Source organism: Lucilia sericata, unplaced genomic scaffold, assembly GCF_015586225.1.
Source record: "Lucilia sericata isolate MDLA Ls3-8-SP2 unplaced genomic scaffold, ASM1558622v1 Contig001206F_arrow, whole genome shotgun sequence".
Lineage (NCBI taxonomy): Eukaryota > Metazoa > Arthropoda > Insecta > Diptera > Calliphoridae > Lucilia > Lucilia sericata.
The window spans coordinates 101690-126184 of record NW_023995167.1 but is presented as its reverse complement, the minus strand read 5'-3'; the positions used below and the strand labels follow the sequence as shown (position 1 = coordinate 126184).

The window sequence follows — 24495 nt, the reverse complement described above, 5'->3', positions numbered from 1 at the left end:
GGCTTTAGGTTTTTCCATTGAAAGGGTTTAAATGTTTAAATAAAACTGTGAAATCCCTATTCGACATAAAATTGTCATGGTTTTGAGTACAATTCGTATATTAATAAAAATGGTGCTAAGATCTTGTTCATTGGAAATTTTTAAGCAGGATTTTAGGGGTTTTTCTGAAATGGACAATTTTTAATGCTTTACCCTTAACTTTAAATGTTTTTGTTATAATTTAAACAACAAACTTTTTACTTTTACCAGAAAATACATATTAATAAATTCCCTTTATACATACATAATATACTATATATACATACCTATACTTAAACATTATATACATCACAATACTAGAAATATCTACTTAATTAACTTAAACATTTAATACATCTTATATACATAATATTTCTTAATACATAGTTTCTTAATTTAAGTTTGGTTTTATGTATTTTTTAATACATCCTATATACATAATATTTCTTAATACATAGTTTCTTAATTTAAGTTTGGTTTTATGTATTTATTTGAAATATTTTTTAATTACAACAATAATTTATTTATAATTTATGTCTATACAACATATACTCTGAATACAATTATAATAACATTATCACATTACACTTTAACATGGTAAAACAACTGCACGAATATTTTAAACACTTTGTTCAAGGATTTGAATGCAAATGAAAGGCTTAACTCAAGATTATTTCTACCTCTATTCAGAATTCTAGGATTCAATAGTTCAGTTCTTGTACAGTTCTAGTTCTGTTTTAGTTCTGTTCTAGTTCTGTTCTAGTTCTGTTCTAGTTCTCTTCTAGTTCTCTTCTAGTTCTGTTCTAGATCTGTTCTAGTTCTGTTCTAGTTCTGTTCTATTTCTGTTCTAGTTCTGTTCTAGTTCTGTTCTAGTTCTGTTCTAGTTCTGTTCTAGTTCTGTTCTAGTTCTGTTCTAGTTCTGTTCTAGTTCTGTTCTAGTTTTCTAGTTCTGTTCTAGTTCTGTTCTAGTTCTGTTCTAGTTCTGTTCTAGTTCTGTTCTAGTTCTGTTCTAGTTCTGTTCTAGTTCTGTTCTAGTTCTGTTCTAGTCCTGTTCTAGTTCTGTTCTAGTTCTGTTCTAGTTCTGTTCTAGTTCTGTACTAGTCTGTTCTAGTTCTGTTCTAGTTCTGTCTGTCTAGTTCTGTTCTAGTTCTGTTCTAGTTCTGTTCTAGTTCTGTTCTAGTTCTGTTCTAGTTCTGTTCTAGTTCTGTTCTAGTTCTGTTCTAGTTCTGTTCTAGTTCTGTTCTAGTTCTGTTCTAGTTCTGTTCTAGTTCTGTCTAGTGCTGTTCTAGTTCTGTTCTAGTTTTGTTCTAGTTCTGTTCTAGTTCTGTTCTAGTTCTGTTCTAGTTCTGTTCTAGTTCTGTTCTGAGTTCTGTTCTATTTCTGTTCTAGTTCTGTTCTAGTTCTGTTCTAGTTCTGTTCTAGTTGTTCTAGTTCTGTTCTAGTTCTGTCTAGTTTCTGTTCTAGTTCTGTTCTAGTTAGATTCTGTTCTAGTTCTGTTCTAGTTCTGTTCTAGTTCTGTTCTAGTTCTGTTCTAGTTCTGTTCTAGTTCTGTTCTAGTTCTGTTCTAGTTCTGTTCTAGTTCTGTTCTAGTTCTGTTCTAGTTCTGTTCTAGTTTCTGTTCTAGTTCTGTTCTAGTTCTGTTCTAGTTCTGTTCTAGTTCTGTTCTAGTTCTGTTTCTAGTTCTGTTCTAGTTCTGTTCTAGTTCTGTTCTAGTTCTGTTCTAGTTCTGTTCTAGTTCTGTTCTAGTTCTGTTCTAGTTCTGTTCTGTTTCTAGTTCTGTTCTAGTTCTGTTCTAGTTCTGTCTAGTTCTGTTCTAGTTCTGTCTAGTTCTGTTTCTAGTTCTGTTCTAGTTCTGTTCTAGTTCTGTTCTAGTTCTGTTCTAGTTCTGTTCTAGTTCGTTCTAGTTCTGTTGCTAGTTCTGTTCTAGTTCTGTTCTAGTTCTGTTCTAGTTCTGTTCTAGTTCTGTTCTAGTTCTGTTCTAGTTCTGTTCTTGTTCTGTTCTAGTTCTGTTCTAGTTCTGTTCTAGTTCTGTTCTAGTTCTGTTCTAGTTCTGTTCTAGTTCTGTTCTAGTTCTGTTCTAGTTCTGTTCTAGTTCTGTTCTAGTTCTGCTCTAGTTCTAGTTCTTTCTAGTTCTGTTCTAGTTCTGTTCTAGTTCTGTTCTAGTTCTGTTCTAGTTCTGTTCTAGTTCTGTTCTATTTCTGTTCTAGTTCTGTTCTAGTTCTGTTCTAGTTCTGTTCTAGTTCTGTTCTAGTTCTGTTCTAGTTCTTTCTAGTTCTGTTCTAGTTCTGTTCTAGTTCTAATTCTGTTCTAGTTCTGTTCTAGTTCTGTTCTAGTCCTGTTCTAGTTCTGTTCTAGTTCTGATCTAGTTCTGTACTAGTTCTGTACTAGTTCTGCTCTAGTTCTGTTCTAGTTCTGTTCTAGTTCTGTTCTAGTTCTGTTCTAGTTCTGTTCTGTCTAGTTCTGTCTAGTTCTGTTCTGTTCTGTTCTAGTTCTGTTCTAGTTCTGTTCTAGTTCTGTTCTGTTCTGTTCTAGTTCTGTTCTAGTTCTGTTTCTAGTTCTGTTCTAGTTCTGTTCTAGTTCTTTTCTAGTTCTGTTCTAGTTCTGTTCTAGTTTCTGTTCTAGTTCTGTTCTAGTTCTGTTCTAGTTCTGTTCTAGTTCTGTTCTAGTTCTGTTCTAGTTCTGTTCTAGTTCTGTTCTAGTTCTGTTCTATTCTGTTCTAGTTCTGTTCTAGTTCTGTTCTAAGTTCTGTTCTAGTTCTGATTCTAGTTCTGTTCTAGTTCGTTCTAGTTCTGTTCTAGTTCTGTTCTAGTTCTGTTTCTAGTTCTGTTCTAGTTCTGTTCTATTCTTCGATTCTTAGTTCTGTTCTAGTTCTGTTCTAGTTCTTTCTAGTTCTGTCTAGTTCTGTTCTAGTTCTGTTCTAGTTCTGTTCTAGTTCTGTTCTAGTTCTGTTCTAGTTCTGTTCTAGTTCTGTTCTAGTTCTGTTCTAGTTCTGTTCTAGTTTCTGTTCTAGTTCTGTTCTAGTTCTGTTCTAGTTCTGTTCTAGTTCTGTCTAGTTCTGTTCTAGTTCTGTTCTAGTTCTGTTCTAGTTCTGTTCTAGTTCTGTTTCTAGTTCTGTTCTAGTTCTGTTCTAGTTCTGTTCTAGTTCTGTTCTAGTTCTGTTCTAGTTCTGTTCTAGTCTGTCTAGTTCTGTTCTAGTTCTGTTCTAGTTCTGTTCTAGTTCTGTTCTAGTTCTGGTCTAGTTCTGTTCTAGTTCTGTTCTAGTTCTGTTCTAGTTCTGTTCTAGTTCTGTTCTAGTTGCTGTTCTAGTTCTGTTCTAGTTCTGTTCTAGTTCTGGTTCTAGTTCTGTTCTAGTTCTTGTTCTAGTTCTGTTCTAGTTCTGTTCTAGTTCTGTTCTAGTTCTGTTCTAGTTCTGTTCTAGTTCTGTTCTAGTTCTGTTCTAGTTCTGTTCTAGTTCTGTTCTAGTTCTGTTCTAGTTCTGTTCTAGTTCTGTTCTAGTTCTGTTCTAGTTCTGTTCTAGTTCTGTCTAGTTCTGTTCTAGTTCTGTTCTAGTTCTGTTCTAGTTCTGTTCTAGTTTGTTCTAGTTCTGTTCTAGTTCTGTTCTAGTTCTGTTCTAGTTCTGTTCTAGTTCTGTTCTAGTTTTGTTCTAGTTCTGTTCTAGTTCTGTTGGATAGTTCTGTTCTAGTTCTGTTCTAGTTCTGTTCTAGTTCTGTTCTAGTTCTGTTCTAGTTCTGTTCTAGTTCTGTTCTAGTTCTGTTCTAGTTCTGTTCTAGTTCTGTTCTAGTTCTGTTCTAGTTCTGTTCTAGTTCTGTTCTAGTTCTGTCTAGTTCTGTTCTAGTTCTGTTCTTGTTCTGTTCTAGTTCTGTTCTAGTTCTGTTCTAGTTCTGTTCTAGTTCTGTTCTAGTTCTGTTTTAGTTCTGTTCTAGTTCTGTTCTAGTCTGTTCTAGTTCTGTTCTAGTTCTGTTCTAATTCGGTTCTAGTTCTGTTCTAGTTCTGTTCTAGTTCTGTTCTAGTTCTGTTCTAGTTCTGTTCTAGTTCTGTTCTAGTTTGTTCTAGTTCTGTTCTAATTCTGTTCTAGTTCTGTTCTAGTTCTGTTCTAGTTCAGTTCTGGTTAAGTTTTAGTTTCAGTTCTAGTTCAGTTCTAGTTCAGTTCTAGTTCAGTTCTAGTTCAGTTCTAGTTCAGTTCTAGTTCAGTTCTAGTTCAGTTCTAGTTCAGTTCTAGTTCTAGTTCAGTCTAGGTCAGTTCTAGTTCAGTTCTAGTTCAGTTCTAGTTCAGTTCTAGTTCAGTTCTAGTTTAGTTCTAGTTCAGTTCTAGTTCAGTTCTAGTTCAGTCTAGTTCAGTTCCAGTTCAGTTCTAGTTCAGTTCTAGTCAGTCTGTTCAGTTCTAGTTCTAGTTCAGTTCTAGTTCAGTTCTAGTTCAGTTCTAGTTCAGTTCTAGTTCAGTTCTAGTTCAGTTCTAGTTCAGGTTCTAGTTCAGTTCTAGTTTAGTTCTAGTTCAGTTCTAGTTCAGTTCTAGTTCAGTTCCGTTCAGTTCTAGTTCATTCTAGTCCAGTTCTAGTTCAGTGCTACGTCAGTTCTAGTTCAGTTCTTGTTCAGTTTCTAGTTCAGTGTAGTTCAGTTCTAGTCAGTTCTAGTTCAGTTCTAGTTCAGTTCTAGTTCAGTTCTAGTTCAGTTCTAGTTCAGTTCTAGTTCAGTTCTAGTTCAGTTCTAGTTCAGTTTAGTTCAGTTTTAGTTCAGTTCTAGTTCAGTTCTAGTTCAGTTCTAGTTCAGTTCTAGTTCAGTTCTAGTTCAGTTCTAGTTCAGTTCTAGTACAGTTCTAGTTCTGTTCTAGTTCTGTTCTAGTTCTGTTCTAGTTCTGTTCTAGTTCTGTTCTAGTTCTGTTCTAGTTCTGTTCTAGTTCTGTTCTAGTTATGTTCTAGTTCTGTTCTAGTTCGTTCTAGTTCTGTTCTAGTTCTGTTCTAGTTCTATTCTAGTTCTGTTCTAGTTCTTTTCTTGTCTAGTTATGTTCTAGTTCAGATTCCGTTAAATTTTTTTTTTAATTATTGAGAATAATTTGTTCTCAAAGTAATTTATCTACATGAAACAAATACATTCTTAACACTATCACTTTACAATAACAAAATAAACACAAACTAAATTTTCCAATTTACTATTATTTTGTTTAAATATTACTAAACTAGTTAAAAAATTGTCCATAAAGCAAAAAAAATTAATTGAATGAGACAAATCGTGATTGGTAAGTTTAGTTACAGTTTAAACTTGGTCATCAGCAGTATTGCTAAACAAGGCAGATTGGTCTTTATAAAAATCCTACTCTTTTAAACTTCGTATAATAGTTCTAGTATGAGCTTAACCTATAAGCTATAATATTTTTTTCCAGAAATTCTAATTGATTATCAAAACAGAATAGGTAAAAAAATTTGTTTGCCTTTCGAATAATTTGCCCCAACCAAAATAAAAGATAAAAAAATATTAGCATGCCACTTAATTAGGAGGGCGTTTGTGTGTGCGCTACCCACGAGTGTGATGAATTTTGCTATTTTCCACTTATAAATAAATATTAAAGCACCAATTAAATTTCCTACAAAAACAAACAAATAAAACGTACGTTTAAATAAATTATGGCACTTGCACAATAAATAATTAAATAAAATGCAAACTAATAAAAGTTAATAAATGGCACCTTGTTGTTCTTTTTTTATTAGCACAAATTATTTTAAAAGCACACAAGTCCAAAAAGTAAATAATAATAATATTAAAGCACCTAAAACTAATATTTTTTTAATAGCAAAAACAACAAAAGCAAACACGTTTTTGTTGTAATATTAAACAGCACTTAAATTATTAAAAACGCACCGTATAATTTAGCACCTGTAATAATAAAAATTATAACAGCAACAACAATATTAATTGGGTATAAAAAAGAAAAATTTAAGTGGATCAATTAACAGTGGAGATTATAAAAAGCGGGACAAACTAGTCCAGTTCTACTTCAGTTCTAGTTCAGTTCTAGTTCTACTTCAGTTCTAGTTCAGTTCTAGTTCTAGTTCAGCTCTAGTTCAGTTCTAGTTCTAGTTCAGTTCTAGTTCAGTTCTAGTTCAGTTCAAGTTCAGTTCTAGTTCAGTTCTAGTTCAGTTCTAGTTCAGTTCTAGTTCAGTTCTAGTTCAGTTCTAGTTCAGTTCTAGTTCAGTTCTAGTTCAGTTCTAGTTCAGTTCTAGTTCAGTTCTAGTTCAGTTCTAGTTCAGTTCTAGTTCAGTTCTAGTTCAGTTCTAGTTCAGTTCTAGTTCAGTTCTAGTTCAGTTCTAGTTCAGTTCTAGTTCAGTTCTAGTTCAGTTCTAGTTCAGTTCTAGTTCAGTTCTAGTTCAGTTCTAGTTCAGTTCTAGTTCAGTTCTAGTTCAGTTGTAGTTCAGTTCTAGTTCAGTTCTAGTTCAGTTCTAGTTCAGTTCTAGTTCAGTTCTAGTTCAGTTCTAGTTCAGTTCTAGTTCAGTTCTAGTTCAGTTCTAGTTCAGTTCTAGTTCAGTTCTAGTTCAGTTCTAGTTCAGTTCTAGTTCAGTTCTAGTTCAGTTCTAGTTCAGTTTAGTTCAGTTCTAATTCAGTTCTATTTCAGTTCCAGTTCAGTTCTAGTTCAGTTCTAGTTCAGTTCTAGTTCAGTTCTAGTTCAATTCTAGTTCGGTTCTAGTTCGGTTCTAGTTCATTTCAGTTCTAGTTCCGTTCCAGTTCTGTTCTAAGTCTGTTCTAGTTCAGTTCTAGTTCAGTTCTAGTTCAGTTCTAGTTCAGTTCTAGTTCAGTTCTAGTTCAGTTCTAGTTCAGTTCTAGTTCAGTTCTAGTTCAGTTCTAGTTCAGTTCTAGTTCAGTTCTAGTTCAGTTCTAGTTCGGTTCTAGTTCATTTCAGTTCTAGTTCTGTTCTGTTCTAGTTCTGTTCTAGTTCAGTTCTAGTTTAGTTCTAGTTCAGTTCTGGTTAAGTTCTAGTTCAGTTCTAGTTCAGTTCTAAGTTCAGTTCTAGTTCAGTTCTAGTTCAGTTCTAGTTCAGTTCTAATTCAGTTCTAGTTCAGTCAGTTCAGTTCTAGTTCAGTTCTAGTTCAGTTCTAGTTCAGTTCTAGTTCAGTTCTAGTTCTAGTTCAGTTCTAGTTCAGTTCTAGTTCAGTTCTAGTTCAGTTCTAGTTCAGTTCTAGTTCAGTTCTAGTTCAGTTCTAGTTCAGTTCTAGTTCAGTTCTAGTTCAGTTCTAGTTCAGTTCTAGTTCAGTTCTAGTTCAGTTCTAGTTCAGTTCTAGTTCAGTTCTAGTTCAGTTCTAGTTCAGTTCTAGTTCAGTTGTAGTCAGTTCTAGTTCAGTTGTAGTTCAGTTCTAGTTCAGTTCTAGTTCAGTTCTAGTTCAGTTCTAGTTCAGTTCTAGTTCAGTTCTAGTTCAGTTCTAGTTCAGTTCTAGTTCAGTTCTAGTTCAGTTCTAGTTCAGTTCTAGTTCAGTTCTAGTTCAGTTCTAGTTCAGTTCTAGTTCAGTTTAGTTCAGTTCTAATTCAGTTCTATTTCAGTTCCAGTTCAGTTCTAGTTCAGTTCTAGTTCAGTTCTAGTTCAGTTCTAGTTCAATTCTAGTTCGGTTCTAGTTCGGTTCTAGTTCATTTCAGTTCTAGTTCCGTTCCAGTTCTGTTCTAAGTCTGTTCTAGTTCAGTTCTAGTTCAGTTCTAGTTCAGTTCTAGTTCAGTTCTAGTTCAGTTCTAGTTCAGTTCTAGTTCAGTTCTAGTTCAGTTCTAGTTCAGTTCTAGTTCGGTTCTAGTTCATTTCAGTTCTAGTTCTGTTCTGTTCTAGTTCTGTTCTAGTTCAGTTCTAGTTTAGTTCTAGTTCAGTTCTGGTTAAGTTCTAGTTCAGTTCTAGTTCAGTTCTAGTTCAGTTTCTAGTTCAGTTCTAGTTCAGTTCTAGTTCAGTTCTAATTCAGTTCTAGTTCAGTTCCAGTTCAGTTCTAGTTCAGTTCTAGTTCAGTTCTAGTTCAGTTCTAGTTCAGTTCTAGTTCTAGTTCAGTTCTGTTCTAGTTCTGTTCTAGTTCTGTTCTAGTTCTGTTCTAGTTCTGTTCTAGTTCTGTTCTAGTTCTGTTCTAGTTCTGTAGTTCTGTTCTAGTTCTGTCTAGTTCTAGTTCTGTTCTAGTTCTGTTCTAGTTTCTTTCTAGTCTGTTCTAGTTCTGTTCTAGTTCTGTTCTAGTTCTGTTCTAGTTTACGTCTGTTCTAGTTCTGTTCTAGTTCTGTTCTAGTTCTGTTCTAGTTCTGTTCTAGTCTGTCAGTTCTGTCCTAGTTTCAGTTCTAGTTCAGTTCTAGTTCATTTCTAGTTCAGTTCTAGTTCAGTTCTAGTTCAGTTCTAGTTCAGTTCTAGTTCAGTTCTAGTTCAGTTCTGTTCTAGTTCTGTTCTAGTTCTGTTCTAGTTCTGTCTAGTTCTGTTCTAGTTCTGTTCTAGTTCTGTTCTAGTTATGTTCTAGTTATGTTCTAGTTCCTGTTCTAGTTCTGTTCTATTTCTGTTCTATTTCTATTCTAGTTCTGTTCTAGTTCTGTTCTAGTTCTGTTCTAGTTCTGTTCTAGTTCTGTTCTAGTTCTGTTTCTAGTTCTGTTCTAGTTCTGTTCTGGTTCAGTGCTAGTTCAGCACTAGTTCAGTTCTAGTTTAGTTCTAGTTCAGTTCTAGTTTAGTTATAGTCCTGTTCTAGTTCTGTTCTGTTCTAGTTTTAATCTCCACTGTTAGTTTATTAAATAAATACAACAAAAACCCAAATTAATTGTTTAAACAAAATGTTTTTACTTATTATAATTTTCTGTTCTGTTTAATTTTACGTTTTATTTATTTTTAAACAAATACCATTTAAATAATTTAATGGTTTTTAAGCATGTTTACAATAAATTTATTATTATTTTTCCCCTTTGTTATGGCAACTTAAAGCACGAATGTAAAATAATTTGCAATAATAAAAATTCCCCAAATTGTAGACAAATATAAAAAGCATGAAAAAAATATAATAAAATCAAAAGGGATTCAAGGACATATTAAAGCATAACAAAAGAGAGTCAACAAATGCCTTAAAATAGGCTATGAATTATTTAAATTAAACATTTTTATATAATAATAAGTATGCTAAACTTTGCAATTTAAGTTAAAGCCGGTACAGTAGACTATTGTTTTGAATATATTTAAAAATTTGTTATTTTGTCTAAAAGTGTTTTCAGTTCTATATCAATTTTTATATATAATTATAAATTAATTAGTTTGTTTTAATCCTTGAATCCCTTTTGCCATTTCATAATTAAAAATGTTATTTAAATGTAGTTTGCTTATTATTTTAAACTCTTTATTTCTGTTATAATAATAATGCCAATATAATATTATTTTTTTCAATTGAAAAATTGCCTGCGAACAATTCTTTAATACAAAATTATTTTTTAATTAACATTAACGTTATTTTTATTTTGCTTGATATATTGCACATATTATTATTTGGTTTTAATTTTTTTGTATTTATTATTATTTTAATATTACAAATTGTATTTTTCCATTTTTGCATAATATTTTTATGATTGTCGTTACAATTTGATTGTTTGTTTGTCACCTCGTTTGGTTTAATTTTTTTTTAAATTTCTTTTCTTCTGTTCTTTTTATATTGCAAATGTTTATTAATTTTATTTTTTTATATGTCATGTGTAAAATTGTTTGCATAATAATTTCAGTTTATATGTTGTTATTAATTCATTATTATTACAATTATGTTGAAGAGCGAGATTTTAATTTATTTATGTGCCATGTTATTTGGTTTTAATCAAAATTTATTTGTAAGAATGTTTTTTCATTTGAATTTTTTAACATTATATATTATAAAGAATGTTTAGAGTTAAAGATAGAATGGATTTAACTGTTTTTTTTTAACAAAATTGATGAAATTTTAAGCAGGAAAATTTTAGCACTAGAATCTGAACTAGAACTGAACTAGAACTGAACTAGAACGGAACTAGAACTGAACTAGAACTGAACTAGAAGAACTAGAACTGAACTAGAACTGAACTAGAACTGAACTAGAACTGAACTAGAACTGAACTAGAACTTAACTAGAACTGAACTAACGAACTAGAACTGAACTAGAACTGAACTAGAACTGAACTAGAACTGAACTAGACTGAACTAGAACTGAACTAGAACTGAACTAGAACTGAACTAGAACTGAACTAGAACCTGAACTAGAACTGAACTAGAACTGAACTAGAACTGAACTAGAACTGAACTAGAACTGAACTAGAACTGAACTAGAACTGACTAGAACTGAACTAGAACTGAACTAGAACTGAACTAGAACTGAACTAGAACTGAACTAGAAACTGAAACTAGAACTGAACTGAACTGAACTAGAACTGAACTAGAACTGAACTAGAACTGAACTAGAACTGAACTAGAACTGAACTAGAACTGAACTAGAACTGAACAGAACTGAACTAGAACTGAACTAGAACTGAACTAGAACGAACTAGAACTGAACTAGAACTGAACTAGAACTGAACTAGAACTGAACTAGAACTGAACTAGAACTGAACTAGAACTGAACTAGAACTGAACTAGAACTGAACTAAACTGAACTAGAACTGAACTAGAACTGAACTAGAAACTGAACTAGAACTGAACTAAACTGAACTGAACTAGAACTGAACTAGAACTGAACTAGAACTGAACTAGAACTGAACTAGAACTGAACTAGAATGAACTAGAACTGAACTAGAACTGAACTAGAACTGAACTAGAACTGAACTAGAACTGAACTAGAAACTGAACTAGAACTGAACTAGAACTGAACTAGAACTGAACTAGAACTGAACTAGAAACTGAACTAGAACTGAACTAGACTGAACTAGAACTGACTAGAACTGAACTAGAACTGAACTAGAACTGAACTAGAACTTGAACTAGAACTGAACTAGAACTGAACTAGAACTGAAACTAGAACTGAACTAGAACTGAACTAGAACTGAACTAGAACTGAACTAATGAACTAGAACTGACTAAACTGAACTAGAACTGAACTAGAACTGAACTAGAACTGAAACTAACGAACTAGAACTGAACTAGAACTGAACTAGAACTGAACTAGAACTGAAACTAGAACTGAACTAGAACGGAACTAGAACTGAACTAGAACTGAAACTAGAACTGAACTAGAACTGAACTAGAACTGAACTAGAACTGAACTAACTGAACTGAACTAGACTGAACTAGAACTGAACTAGAACTGAACTAGAACTGAACTAGAACTGAACTAGAACTGAACTAGAACTGAACTAGAACTGAACTAGAACTGAACTAGAACTGAACTAGAACTGAACTAAACTAGAACTGAACTAAACTAGAACTGAACTAGAACTGAACTAGAACTGAACTAGAACTGAACTAGAACTGAACTAGAACTGAACTAGAACTGAACTAGAACTGAACTAGAACTAAACTGAACTAGAACTGAACTAGAACTGAACTAGAACTGAACTAGAACTGAACTAGAACTGAACTAGAACTGAACTAGAACTGAACTAGAACTGAACTAGAACTGAACTAGAACTGACTAGAACTGAACTAGAACTGAACTAGAACTGAACTAAACTGAACTAGAACTGAACTAGAACTGAACTAGAACTGAACTAGAACTGAACTAGAACTGAACTAGAACTGAACTAGAACTGAACTAGAACTGAACTAGAACTGAACTAGAACTGAACTAGAACTGAACTAGAACTGACTAGAACTGAACTAGAACTGAACTAGAACTGAACTAGAACTGAACTAGAACTGAACTAGAACTGAACTAAACTGACTAGAACTGAACTAGAACTGAACTAGAACTGAACTGAACTGAACTAGAACTGAACTGAACTGAACTAGAACTGAACTAGAACTGAACTAGAACTGAACTAGAACTGAACTAGAACTGAACTAGAACTGAACTAGAACTGAACTAGAACTGAACTAGAACTGAACTAAAACTGAACTAGAACTGAACTAGAATTGAACTAGAACTGAATTGGAACTGAACTAGAACTGAACTAGAATTGAACTAGAACTGAATTGGAACTGAACTAGAACTGAACTAGTACTGAACTAGAACTGAACTAGAACTGAACTAGAACTGAACTAGAACTGAACTAGAACTGAACTAGAACTGAACTAGAACTGAACTAGAACTGACTAGAACTGAACTAGAACTGAACTAGAACTGAAGTAGAACTGAACTAGAACTGAACTAGAACTGAACTAGAACTGAATTGGAACTGAACTAGAACTGAACTAGAACTGAACTAGAACTGAACTAGAACAGAACTAGAACAGAACTAGAACAGAACTAGAACAGAACTAGAACAGAACTAGAACAGAACTAGAACAGAACTAGAACTGAACTAGAACAGAACTAGAACAGAACTAGAACTAGAACAGAACTAGAACAGAACTAGAACAGAACTAAACAGAACTAGAACAGAACTAGAACAGAACTAGAACAGAACTAGAACAGAACTAGAACCAGAACTGAACTAGTTTTCCCTAAAGTTAAATTTTATCAATTTTGTTAATAAAGACAATTAATTTATTAAATTTTAAACTAGATTGCTAGATTATTGTTACTAAATTAAGTTACTAATTTAAGTATTTAGCTAATAAATGTTTGTTATTAAAAGCACCTTTTATTTAAGTTTTTCTATAAAAGTTTTAAATTTTTAAAACTAAATTTTTTAAAACATTTTTAAGTTATTTTTAAATGTTTATTTTTTTTTTTAAACCTTTAATGATTACGGATTTTTATTATTTAATTTTTAATTCTAACAAAAACTAATTTCTCCAAATGGTTTATGCAAAAACAATGTATTTAAAAAAGCACCAGTTTAAATGTCGCCATTTATTTTATAAATAGATTCCAACAAAATGAATGTATATGATTTAAAAAAAATTTATGTTGAAAACTTTATTTAAAAATTTTCTTAATAATTTTATGTAAAAAATCTTATTTAGCACCAAGTTTTTTTCTTTTCTTTTAAATTATTTTATAAAGCATGATTTTTAGGTTGGAAAAAAACTGCACAATTTTCTATTTAAAAAAACATTTTTTTTTTTGTTAATTTTTTAAGTTTAAATAAATAGTTAATAGTAATTAGAATATGAAAAGAACATAGAATATTAAAGCTAAAGGGAAACCCCTGTCCCTTTTGCTAAATTTAAAATTTTAAACAAAATGTTTATAAATATTTATAAAGAAACAAAAAATATGCACTCTAAATTTTATAGAAATTCTTTTTTAAAATTATTAGTAAAAATTGGTTTTAAATTTATATTTTGCATAAACCATTGGTTTTTTTCTGGAAAATTTTTTTTTTTTTTTTATTATTTTTAAAAATAATTTTTTTTATAATTTTTTAAATAATTTGTTAACTAATTTTTGTTATTAATATTTTATTGATTAATTTTTTTAATTTATTTTTTATTTCATTTCATATGATGATTTTGGATATAATTTTGAAAAATTTTGTTTTTGTGTTCCAACTCTAACAAAATTTTGATGTGATGCTGTTTAATTTAACTTAAATTACTAATTAAAAATAATCGAAAAAAAACAAAAATTTATTATCATCTACAAAACAACAAAATCAATCAATCAATCAATCACCCCAATCAAAAAAAAAAAATACGGCTTATATGGTCAACACCAACCAACCAACCACCCACCACCACTAAAACAAATTGACAATTTCATTTCTTACACTTTGTCATCCAAAAAAAATAAACAAAAAAAATTTACCATTAAAATAAAAATTTCTTACAAAATAAAAAAAAAACAAACTCATGGCATTTTGCCGACAAAAATCAAACTCCAACCAACGTTCCAATTTTAAATATATGTATATATAGTACCAGGTGCCCCACCACGCAATATCACAGCTGGTGCCAATAGTCCCACAACAATAGCGGTAAGCTGGTTACCACCACCTTCTGAACGTTCGAATGGTCGCATTATCTACTATAAAGTATTCTTTGTTGAAGTGGGTCGTTCTGATAGTGAGGCCACTATAACGACTCTTAATAAAACCGAAATTATATTGGATGAATTGAAACGTTGGACCGAATATAAGATATGGGTATTAGCTGGCACTTCGGTGGGTGATGGACCACGTTCCCATCCCCTTATAGTGCGTACGCATGAAGATGGTATGTATGTTTTTTAAGCAACAAAAAAAAATATTTTACGTTTTTTATTTAAAAATTTTTAATTTCTTTAATTTTTTTGTGTTAAACTAATTTTTTGTTTTTTTTTCTGTTTGCGTTATTAACAATTATTTAATTAACTACTATAATTAAAACTAATTTTTTTTGAATTTTGATTATTGTTCCGCTCCAAAAAAAGCCAACATGTAAGCAGAATTTAACAAAAAGAAAAAAAAAAACTAATTTTTGTATAAAACATTTTTTTACAAACATAATTTTTTTTCTTCCTACTATTTTTTTGCCAACAGCAGGATTGAATAATAATTATATTAAACAAAACTCTGACTATGAAATTTTTGAAGTCAGCTTTTGTATTTTTGACAAAAAATTATATAAATAAATTTTTTATATTATATTTTTTAACAATTTTTATATTTATTATAATTTTTTAAGTAAATTTATTTGGTTTTTTATTTTTTTTTTTATAAAAAATCTGAAAAAACAAGACATATAAAGATAAAAAGCATTAATAAAGAGTAATAAAATGCTTTAATCTAGATCTGGTATCGACAGAGAGAGAGAGAGCGCTTTCGATTCTTGTTTAGTTCTAGTTCAGTTTTAGTTCAGTTCTAGTTCTGTTCTAGTTCAGTTCTAGTTCAGTTCTAGTTCAGTTCTAGTTCTAGTTCTGTTCTAGTCCTGTTCTAGTTCTGTTCTAGTTCTGTTCTAGTTCTGTTCTAGTTCTGTTCTAGTTCTGTTCTAGTCTGTTCTAGTTCTGTTCTAGTTCTGTTCTAGTTCTGTTCTAGTTCTGTTCTAGTTCTGTTCTAGTTCTGTTCTAGTTCTGTTCTAGTTCTGTTCTAGTTCTGTTCTAGTTCTGTTCTAGTTCTGTTCTAGTTCTGTTCTAGTTCTGTTCTAGTTCTGTTCTAGTTCTGTTCTAGTTCTGTTCTAGTTCTGTTCTAGTTCTGTTCTAGTTCTGTTCTAGTTCTGTTCTAGTTCTGTTCTAGTTCTGTTCTAGTTCTGTTCTAGTTCTGTTCTAGTTCTGTTCTAGTTCAGTTCTAGTTCTGTCTAGTTCTAGTTCTAGTTCAGTTCTAGTTCAGTTCTAGTTCAGTTCTAGTTCTGTTCTAGTTCTGTTCTGTTCTAGTTCTAGTTCTAGTTCTAGTTCTAGTTCTAGTTCTAGTTCTAGTTCTGTTCTAGTTCTGTTCTAGTTCTGTTCTGTTCTGTTCTAGTTCTGTTCTAGTTCTGTTCTAGTTCTGTTCTAGTTCTGTTCTAGTTCTGTTCTAGTTCTGTTCTAGTTCTGTTCTAGTTCTGTTCTAGTTCTGTTCTAGTTCTGTTCTAGTTCTGTTCTAGTTCTGTTCTAGTTCTGTTCTAGTTCTGTTCTAGTTCTGTTCTAGTTCTGTTCTAGTTCTGTTCTAGTTCTGTTCTAGTTCTGTTCTAGTTCTGTTCTAGTTCTGTTCTAGTTCTGTTCTAGTTCTGTTCTAGTTCTGTTCTAGTTCTGTTCTAGTTCTGTTCTGTTCTAGTTCTGTTCTAGTTCTGTTCTAGTTCTGTTCTAGTTCTGTTCTAGTTCTGTTCTAGTTCTGTTCTAGTTCTGTTCTAGTTCTGTTCTAGTTCTGTTCTAGTTCTGTTCTAGTTCTGTTCTAGTTCTGTTCTAGTTCTGTTCTAGTTCTGTTCTAGTTCTGTTCTAGTTCTGTTCTAGTTCTGTTCTAGTTCTGTTCTAGTTCTGTTCTAGTTCTGTTCTAGTTCTGTTCTAGTTCAGTTCTAGTTCAGTTCTAGTTCAGTTCTAGTAAAGTTCTAGTTCAGTTCTAGTTCTGTTCTAGTTCTGTTCTGTTCTGTTCTAGTTCTGTTCTAGTTCTGTTCTAGTTCTGTTCTAGTTCTGTTCTAGTTTTGTTCTAGTTCTGTTCTGTTCTAGTTCTGTTCTACTTCTGTTCTAGTTCTGTTCTAGTTCTGTTCTAGTTCTGTTCTAGTTCTGTTCTAGTTCTGTTCTAGTTCTGTTCTAGTTCTGTTCTAGTTCCGTTCTAGTTCTGTTCTAGTGCTGTTCTAGTTCTGTTCTGTTGTAGTTCTAGTTCTGTTCTAGTTCAGTAGTTTCTAGAAATTTCAAGTTTAAAAGTTATTTTCAGATTTTTTAACTTTTATCAAATGTTAAGTTATTGTTTTAATTATTTCATATATTTTTAAATATTTTTTTATTATGATTTTCAAGAAACTTTTGAAAAAGTTGGCACTCGCACTCTGTATGAATTCTAATAATTTTAAAATTATAATTTCAAATCACCTGCAGTTGTTAACATAATTTTTTGAAGCACTCAAGTGATATTTTTTATTTATTAATTTATACTTTTCACCAAATTGAACTTATTTAGCAATCAAAAAAAAATCGTTAAAATAAAATTGGCACCTGATATTTGCATATTTTTTGGTCAACTATATAGTAATAAATAACCCTTTTAGGGCTTTTAAATTAATTTTTGCACTTTAATTTCTTTTACTGTTATAATTTCAAAAGCACAATTTTTCTCAACAAACCATTTGTATGCTTTAATATTTTTCTATTCAAAAAACTTTTTGTTCCATAAATTTGCACCAAATTTAAACACAAAATTTTTTTGTGCAACTTTTGTATAGCACCAAATTTTTTTTTATTTTTTAATATTTTTCTTAAAACTTTTTTAAATAAGTTAAGTTAAATGTATATTTTTTCTATAATATTTTTTTATATAAAAATATAATTGTTGAAATATTTATTAAAATGCACATTTATTAGATGTATGATGTAAAGATACATTTTACACATTTTAAGTATTTAAAGAAAGTTTTTTTACACACTACTTTTTGAATTTTTTTTTTTTTTTTGTTCAAAACTGAAACAAAATATTATTATTTTTTCTGAGCATGTTTTTCTTATATGAATATAAAACAAAAAGCATGATTTGTTTGAGATTATAAGAAAAATTTTAAGATTTTTATTTACATATAAATATTTAAAACTAAGTATTTTAAGTTTTTTTTTTTTATTTAAAATGCCAAGGATTTTATAGAATTATAAGTTGTAGAAGAAAAGCGTTAGGCATTTCACAGTTTCTGTAAAAAGCAGCAACTCAAAATTTAAAATCGGTTATAAAAAACAAAAAATAACACAATTTAAAAATAAAATTTAATAATGTTCAAACAAAACTAAATTTAAAACTAAAATCATTAAGGCGCCTTACATTTTCCAAATTAATGTGTTGGAAAAGATGAGGAGGTCTGCACGGATTTAAACAATTTTGCTATTTTTTTAAATAATCATGAGATGGTGAAAAGTTATAAAAAAATAATTTATTTATAGCTTCATATACGAGACCCAAAAATGTAAGAACGAGGGCATTAAAAAGTTCTTTTCAAAAAATTTCTAGAACTGAACGAGAACTGAACTAGAACTGAACTAGAACAGAACTAGAACTGAACTAGAAACTGAACTAGAACTGAACTAGAACTGAACTAGAACTGAACTAGAACTGAACTAGGTCTGAACTAGAACTGAACTAGAACTGAACTAGAACTGAACTAGAACTGAACTAGAACTGAACTAGAACTGAACTAGAACTGAACTAGAACTGAACTAGAACTGAACTAGAACTGAACTAGAACTGAACTAGAACTGAACTGGAACTGAACTAGAACTGAACTAGAACTGAACTAGAACTGAACTAGAACTGAACTAGAACTGAACTAGAACTGAACTAGAACTGAACTAGAACTGAACTAGAACTGAACTAGAACTGAACTAGAACTGAACTAGAACTGAGACTAGACTGAAACTAGAACTGAACTAGAAACTGAACTAGAACTGAACTAGAACTGAACTAGAACTGAACTAGAACTGAACTAGAAACTGAACTAGAACTGAACTAGAACTGAACTAGAACTGAACTAGAACTGAACTAGAACTGAACTAGAACTGAACTAGAACTGAACTAGAACTGAACTAGAACTGAACTAGAACTGAACTAGAACTGAACTAGAACTGAACTAGAACTGAACTAGAACTGAACTAGAACTGAACTAGAACTGAACTAGAACTGAACTAGAACTGAACTAGAACTGAACTAGAACTGAACTAGAACTGAACTAGAACTGAACTAGAACTGAACTAGAACTGAACTAGAACTGAACTAGAACTGAACTAGAACTGAACTAGAACTGAACTAGAACTGAACTAGAACTGAACTAGAACTGAACTAGAACTGAACTAGAACTGAACTAGAACTGAACTAGAACTGAACTAGAACTGAACTAGAACTGAACTAGAACTGAACTAGAACTGAACTAGAACTGAACTAGAACTGAACTAGAACTGAACTAGAACTGAACTAGAACTGAACTAGAACTGAACTAGAATGAACTACTGAACTAGAACTGAACTAGAACTGAACTAGAACTGAACTAGAACTGAACTAGAACTGAACTAGAACTGAACTAGAACTGAACTAGAACTGAACTAGAACTGAACTAGAACTGAACTAGAACTGAACTAGAACTGAACTAGAACTGAACTAGAACTGAACTAGAACTGAACTAGAACTGAACTAGAACTGAACTAGAACTGAACTGAGAACTGAACTAGAACTGAACTAGAACTGAACTAGAACTGAACTAGAACTGAACTAGAACTGAACTAGAACTGAACTAGAAACTGAACTAGAACTGAACTAGAACTGAACTAGAACTGAACTAGAACTGAACTAGAACTGAACTAGAACTGAACTAGAACTGAACTAGAACTGAACTAGAACTGAACTAGAACTGAACTAGAACTGAACTAGAACTGAACTAGAACTGAACTAGAACTGAACTAGAACTGAACTAGAACTGAACTAGAACTGAACTAGAACTGAACTAGAACTGAACTAGAACTGAACTAGAACTGAACTAGAACTGAACTAGAACTGAACTAGAACTGAACTAGAACTGAACTAGACTGAACTAGAACTGAACTAGAACTGAACTAGAACTGAACTAGAACTGAACTAGAACTGAACTAGAACTGAACTAGAACTGAACTAGAACTGAACTAGAACTGAACTAGAACTGAACTAGAACTGAACTAGAACTGAACTAGAACTGAACTAGAACTGAACTAGAACTGAACTAGAACTGAACTAGAACTGAACTAAACTGAACTAGAACTGAACTAGAACTGAACTAGAACTGAACTAGAACTGAACTAGAACTGAACTAGAACTGAACTAGAACTGAACTAGAACTGAACTAGAACTGAACTAGAACTGAACTAGAACTGAACTAGAACTGAACTAGAACTGAACTAGAACTGAACTAGAACTGAACTAGAACTGAACTAGAACTGAACTAGAACTGAACTAGAACTGAACTAGAGCTGAACTAGAACTGAACTGAACTAGAACTGAACTGAACTAGAACTGAACTAGAACTGAACTAGAACTGAACTAGAACTGAACTAGAACTGAACTAGAACTGAACTAGAACTGAACTAGAACTGAACTAGAACTGAACTAGAACTGAACTAGAACTGAACTAGAACTGAACTAGAACTGAACTAGAACTGAACTAGAACTGAACTAGAACTGAACTAGAACTGAACTAGAACTGAACTAGAACTGAACTAGAACTGAACTAGAACTGAACTAGAACTGAACTAGAACTGAACTAGAACTGAACTAGAACTGAACTAGAACTGAACTAGAACTGAACTAGAACTGAACTAGAACTGAACTAGAACTGAACTAGAACTGAACTAGAACTGAACTAGAACTGAACTAGAACTGAACTAGAACTGAACTAGAACTGAACTAGAACTGAACTAGAACTGAACTAGAACTGAACTAGAACTGAACTAGAACTGAACTAGAACTGAACTAAAGAACTGAACTAGAACTGAACTAGAACTGAACTAGAACTGAACTAGAACTGAACTAGAACTGAACTAGAACTGAACTAGAACTGAACTAGAACTGAACTAGAACTGAACTAGAACTGAACTAGAACTGAACTGAACTAGAACTGAACTAGAACTGAACTAGAACTGAACTAGAACTGAACTAGAACTGAACTAGAACTAGAACTGAACTAGAACTGAACTAGAACTGAACTAGAACTGAACTAGAACTTAACTAGAACTGAACTAAAACTGAACTAGAGTTGAACCATGAATAATCCTACGTAGACTTTAGCATCCAAAATTTCCGCACTTTTGCTACAACTCTCGTTATCTGTCAAACATAAATAATATATATTTTTTTATTATTTAATTTGTGTATTTTACAAAATTAACTGTAATATTTGTTTATTTTCTCATTTATAAACATAAATCCATTTGAGCACTGATATGTATGTGTGCATGTGTTTTAAAGTACTCATCCATATGTTTTATGTTATTTAAATGGATTTGTTGCAATCATAAACAGGGTGGTCTACTATAATGAAAACTAAAAAAAAAAATCAAACAAAATTGTCATATCAAATTTTCAATGATATATGTATATTTTTTTTTTTTTTTTTTTGCTGAAATAGTTATGAAATATTTTCCTTAATTTCATAAAAAAATATACTTTTTATGTGTTACCCTTTATTGGAAAACATGTTAAAAAAAATAAAATGTTTATAATAAATGTAAATCCTTTGAGATTTAAATTAATAAATGTAAATACATATAAATAAAATAATAAAATAATTGTATTTATTATTTACTTACTGTGTACCGCACACATACATACATACACAGAAATATTTAAACAAATAAAACAATTATAATAAAAAAAATTACCCACATGTGTACGGTGTAGGGATTTAAATAAGTAAATATTAGCAGAAAACTTATTTAAATTTTTAAAATTTTAAATAAATAAAAAAGTTATTTAATATTTTTAAGGGAAGGTGAAAGATTATTTGTTAAAACATGAAAACATGTAACGATTCCTGAAAAATCTCCTTTTTAAGGTCAAATGAATTTTTGTCAATATTTTTCAATTCTAAGAATTCCCATTTGGTGTTTTTAAAGTCCCCGCTTTAAGAATTTGTGTAGATAAGGATATTTTAATTCCCATTTTGGGCATTTAAAATCCCCCCTTTGGGAATTTGTTTAAGAATACAAATTTTAATGCAGAACCTCGTAGAATTTATTTTTTTAATGAATTTTGTCAATAGTTTTCAATTCTAAGAATTCCCATTTTGGGTATTTAAAATCCCCACTTTAGGAATTCCTGTAATTAAGAAAATGTTTAATCAAAACATTGTTATTTTTATTCCTTTAAAAGATTTTAACAAAATTTTCCATTATTAAGAATTCCCATTTTGGGTATTTAAAATCCCCACTTTAGGAATTATTGTAATTAAGAAAATTTTTAATCAAAACATTGTTATTTTTATTCCTTTAAAAGTTTTGAACAAAATTTTCCAATTTCAGGAATTCCCATTTTGGGTATTTAAAATCCCCACTTTAGGTATTCATGTAATTAAACAAATTTTTAATCCAAACATTGTTATTTTCATTCCTTTAAAAGTTTTTAAAAAAATTTTCCAATTTTAGGAATTTCCATTTTGGGTATTAAAAATCCCCACTTTAGGAATTCCTGTAATTAAGAAAATTTTTAATCAAAACAATGTTATTTTTAATCCTTTAAAAGATTTTAACAAAATTTTTCAATTTTAAGAATTCCTATTTTGGGTATTTAAAATCCCCACTTTAGGAATTCCTGTAATTAAGAAAATTTTTAATCAAAACATTGTTATTTTTATTCCTTTAAAAGATTTTAACAAAATTTTTCAATTTTAAGAATTCCTATTTTGGGTATTTAAAATCCCCACTTTAGGAATTCCTGTAATTAAGAAAATTTTTAATCAAAACATTGTTATTTTTATTCCTTTAAAAGTTTTTAACAAAATTTTCCAATTTCAGGAATTCCCATTTTGGGTATTTAAAATCCCCACTTTAGGAATTCCTGTAATTAAAAAAATGTTTAATCAAAACATTGTTATTTTAAATCCTTCAAAAGATTTTAACAAAATTTTCTAATTTTAAGAATTCCCATTTTAGGTATTTAAAATCGCCACTTTAGGAATTCATGTAATTAAGAAAATGTTTAATCAAAACATTGTTATTTTTAATCCTTTAAAAGATTTTAACAAAATTTTCCAGTTTTAAGTATTCCCCTTTTTGGGCATTTAAAAATCCCCACTTTAGGAATTCCTGTAATTAAGGAAATTTTTAATCAAAACATTGTTATTTTTATTCCTTTAAAAGTTTTTAAAAAAATTTTCCAATTTTAGGAATTCCTATTTTGGGTATTTAAAATCCCCACTTTAGGAATTCCTGTAATTAAGAAAATTTTTAATCAAAACATTGTTATTTTTATTCCCTTAAAAGATTTTAGCAAAATTTTCCAATTTTAAGGATTCCCATTTTGAGTATTAAAAATCCCCACTTTAGGAATTCCTGTAATTAAGAAAATTTTTAATCAAAACAATGTTATTTTTAATCCTTTAAAAGATTTTAACAAAATTTTAAAATTTCAGGAATTCCCATTTTAGGTATTTAAAATCCCCACTTTAGGAATTCATGTAATTAGGAAAATTTTTATTCAAAACATTGTTATTTTTAATCCTTTAAAAGTTTTTAACAAAATTTTCCAATTTCAGGAATTCCCATTTTGGGTATTTAAAATCCCCACTTTAGGAATTCCTGTAATTAAGAAAATTTTTAATCAAAACATTGTTATTTTTATTTCTTTGAAAGATTCTAGCAAAATTTTTCAATTTTAAGAACTCCTATTTTGGGTATTTAAAATCCCCACTTTAGGAATTCATGTAATTAAGAAAATTTTTAATCAAAACATTGTTATTTTTATTCCCTTAAAAGATTTTAGCAAAATTTTCCAATTTTAAGAATTCCCATTTTGGGTATTAAAAATCCCACTTTGGGAATTCCTGTAATTAAGAAAATTTTTAATCAAAACATTGTTATTTTTATTCTTTTAAAAGATTTTAACCAAATTTTTCAAATTTAAGAATTCCCATTTTGGGTATTAAAAATCCTCACTTTAGGAATTCATGTAATTAAACAAATTTTTAATCCAAACATTGTTATTTTCATTCCTTTAAAAGATTTTAACAAAATTTTCCAATTTTAAGGATTCCCATTTTGAGTATTAAAAATCCCCAGGAGTTCATGTAATTAAGAAATGTTTTAATCAAAACAATGTTATTTTTATTCCTTTAAAAGTTTTTAACAAAATTTTCCAATTTCAGGAATTCCCATTTTGGGTATTTAAAATCCCCACTTTAGGAATTCATGTAATTAAGAAAATTTTTGATCAAAACATTGTTATTTTTAATCCTTTAAAAGATTTCAACAAAATTTTCCAGTTTTAAGAATTCCCCTTTTTGGGCATTTAAAAATCCCCATTATAGGAATTTAGAATGAAATTTTTTCAAAATTGTGCCCTCATTTTATAGCAAATATTAAACTTTGTTTAATCATTAAAATTAATTGAAAAACATTTACTCGTTTTTTTTTTTAAACAACAAAATTAATTCATATAAATTCTAATGGCATTTTAACTATTTTTTGTTTAATTTTATTAAAAAAACTTTTAACAATTATTTGATGCTTGAGTAAATTTTTATTTTTCACAAAAAAAACTGAAAGCAAATATTTTAATAAACATATTTTATAATAAAAAAAACAAATATGGTTTTTTGATTTTTGCTAATGAAACCTCAATAATTTTTTTTTACAACAACAAAATTAAACATATTTTTTAAAAATTTTTGTAACAAAAAAAGCTGCTAATTTTTTTCTAAAAAAAAACATAATTATTATAATTTAATAACAAATTTAATATAAAATAAACAATTAAGTATTATGTTACATTAACTTCTTAGTTTTTTTTTACAAATTTAAAAAAAATATATATATAAATTTTTTTAATTTATAAAAAAATTCCTAAATAATTTCAACAATTTCCTTTTAAAACTTTTCTTTAAATAGTTTATGTATTGTAATATGTATTTATTATTTTGTATTTATTATGTAAGCACCTTAAACTTTAAGCACAATTAAATCCTTAAGCTCTTATTTTACTTATAAGCCACTCACTCACTCTCTCACCCCTATACATAAGCACTAAGGCACTGTATATATGTATTTGTGTTCAAAGTCTTAAGCACCTTAAAGTATGCTAGTTTTTAAGTTCAACACATTAACACTTCTCTAACTCACTTTCTTACTCATTCTCACTTAGTTATATGTATGTATGTATGTACTCACTCGCACTTAATATAGT

At 29.9% G+C, this 24495-nt stretch overlaps 1 protein-coding gene across 1 annotated transcript in view; it reads left to right on the top strand.

Moving 5' to 3' along the window:
• LOC119610470 (tyrosine-protein phosphatase Lar) overlaps window positions 1-24495 on the top strand; it is a gene marked incomplete at its 5' end in the record, with an annotated part of 63858 nt that overhangs the window by 12845 nt on the left and 26518 nt on the right. The window contains one exon of the mRNA XM_037965697.1: window positions 13910-14206. Coding sequence (XP_037821625.1) covers window positions 13910-14206 — 297 coding nt within the window. The remainder of the gene's footprint in view (window positions 1-13909; window positions 14207-24495) is intronic.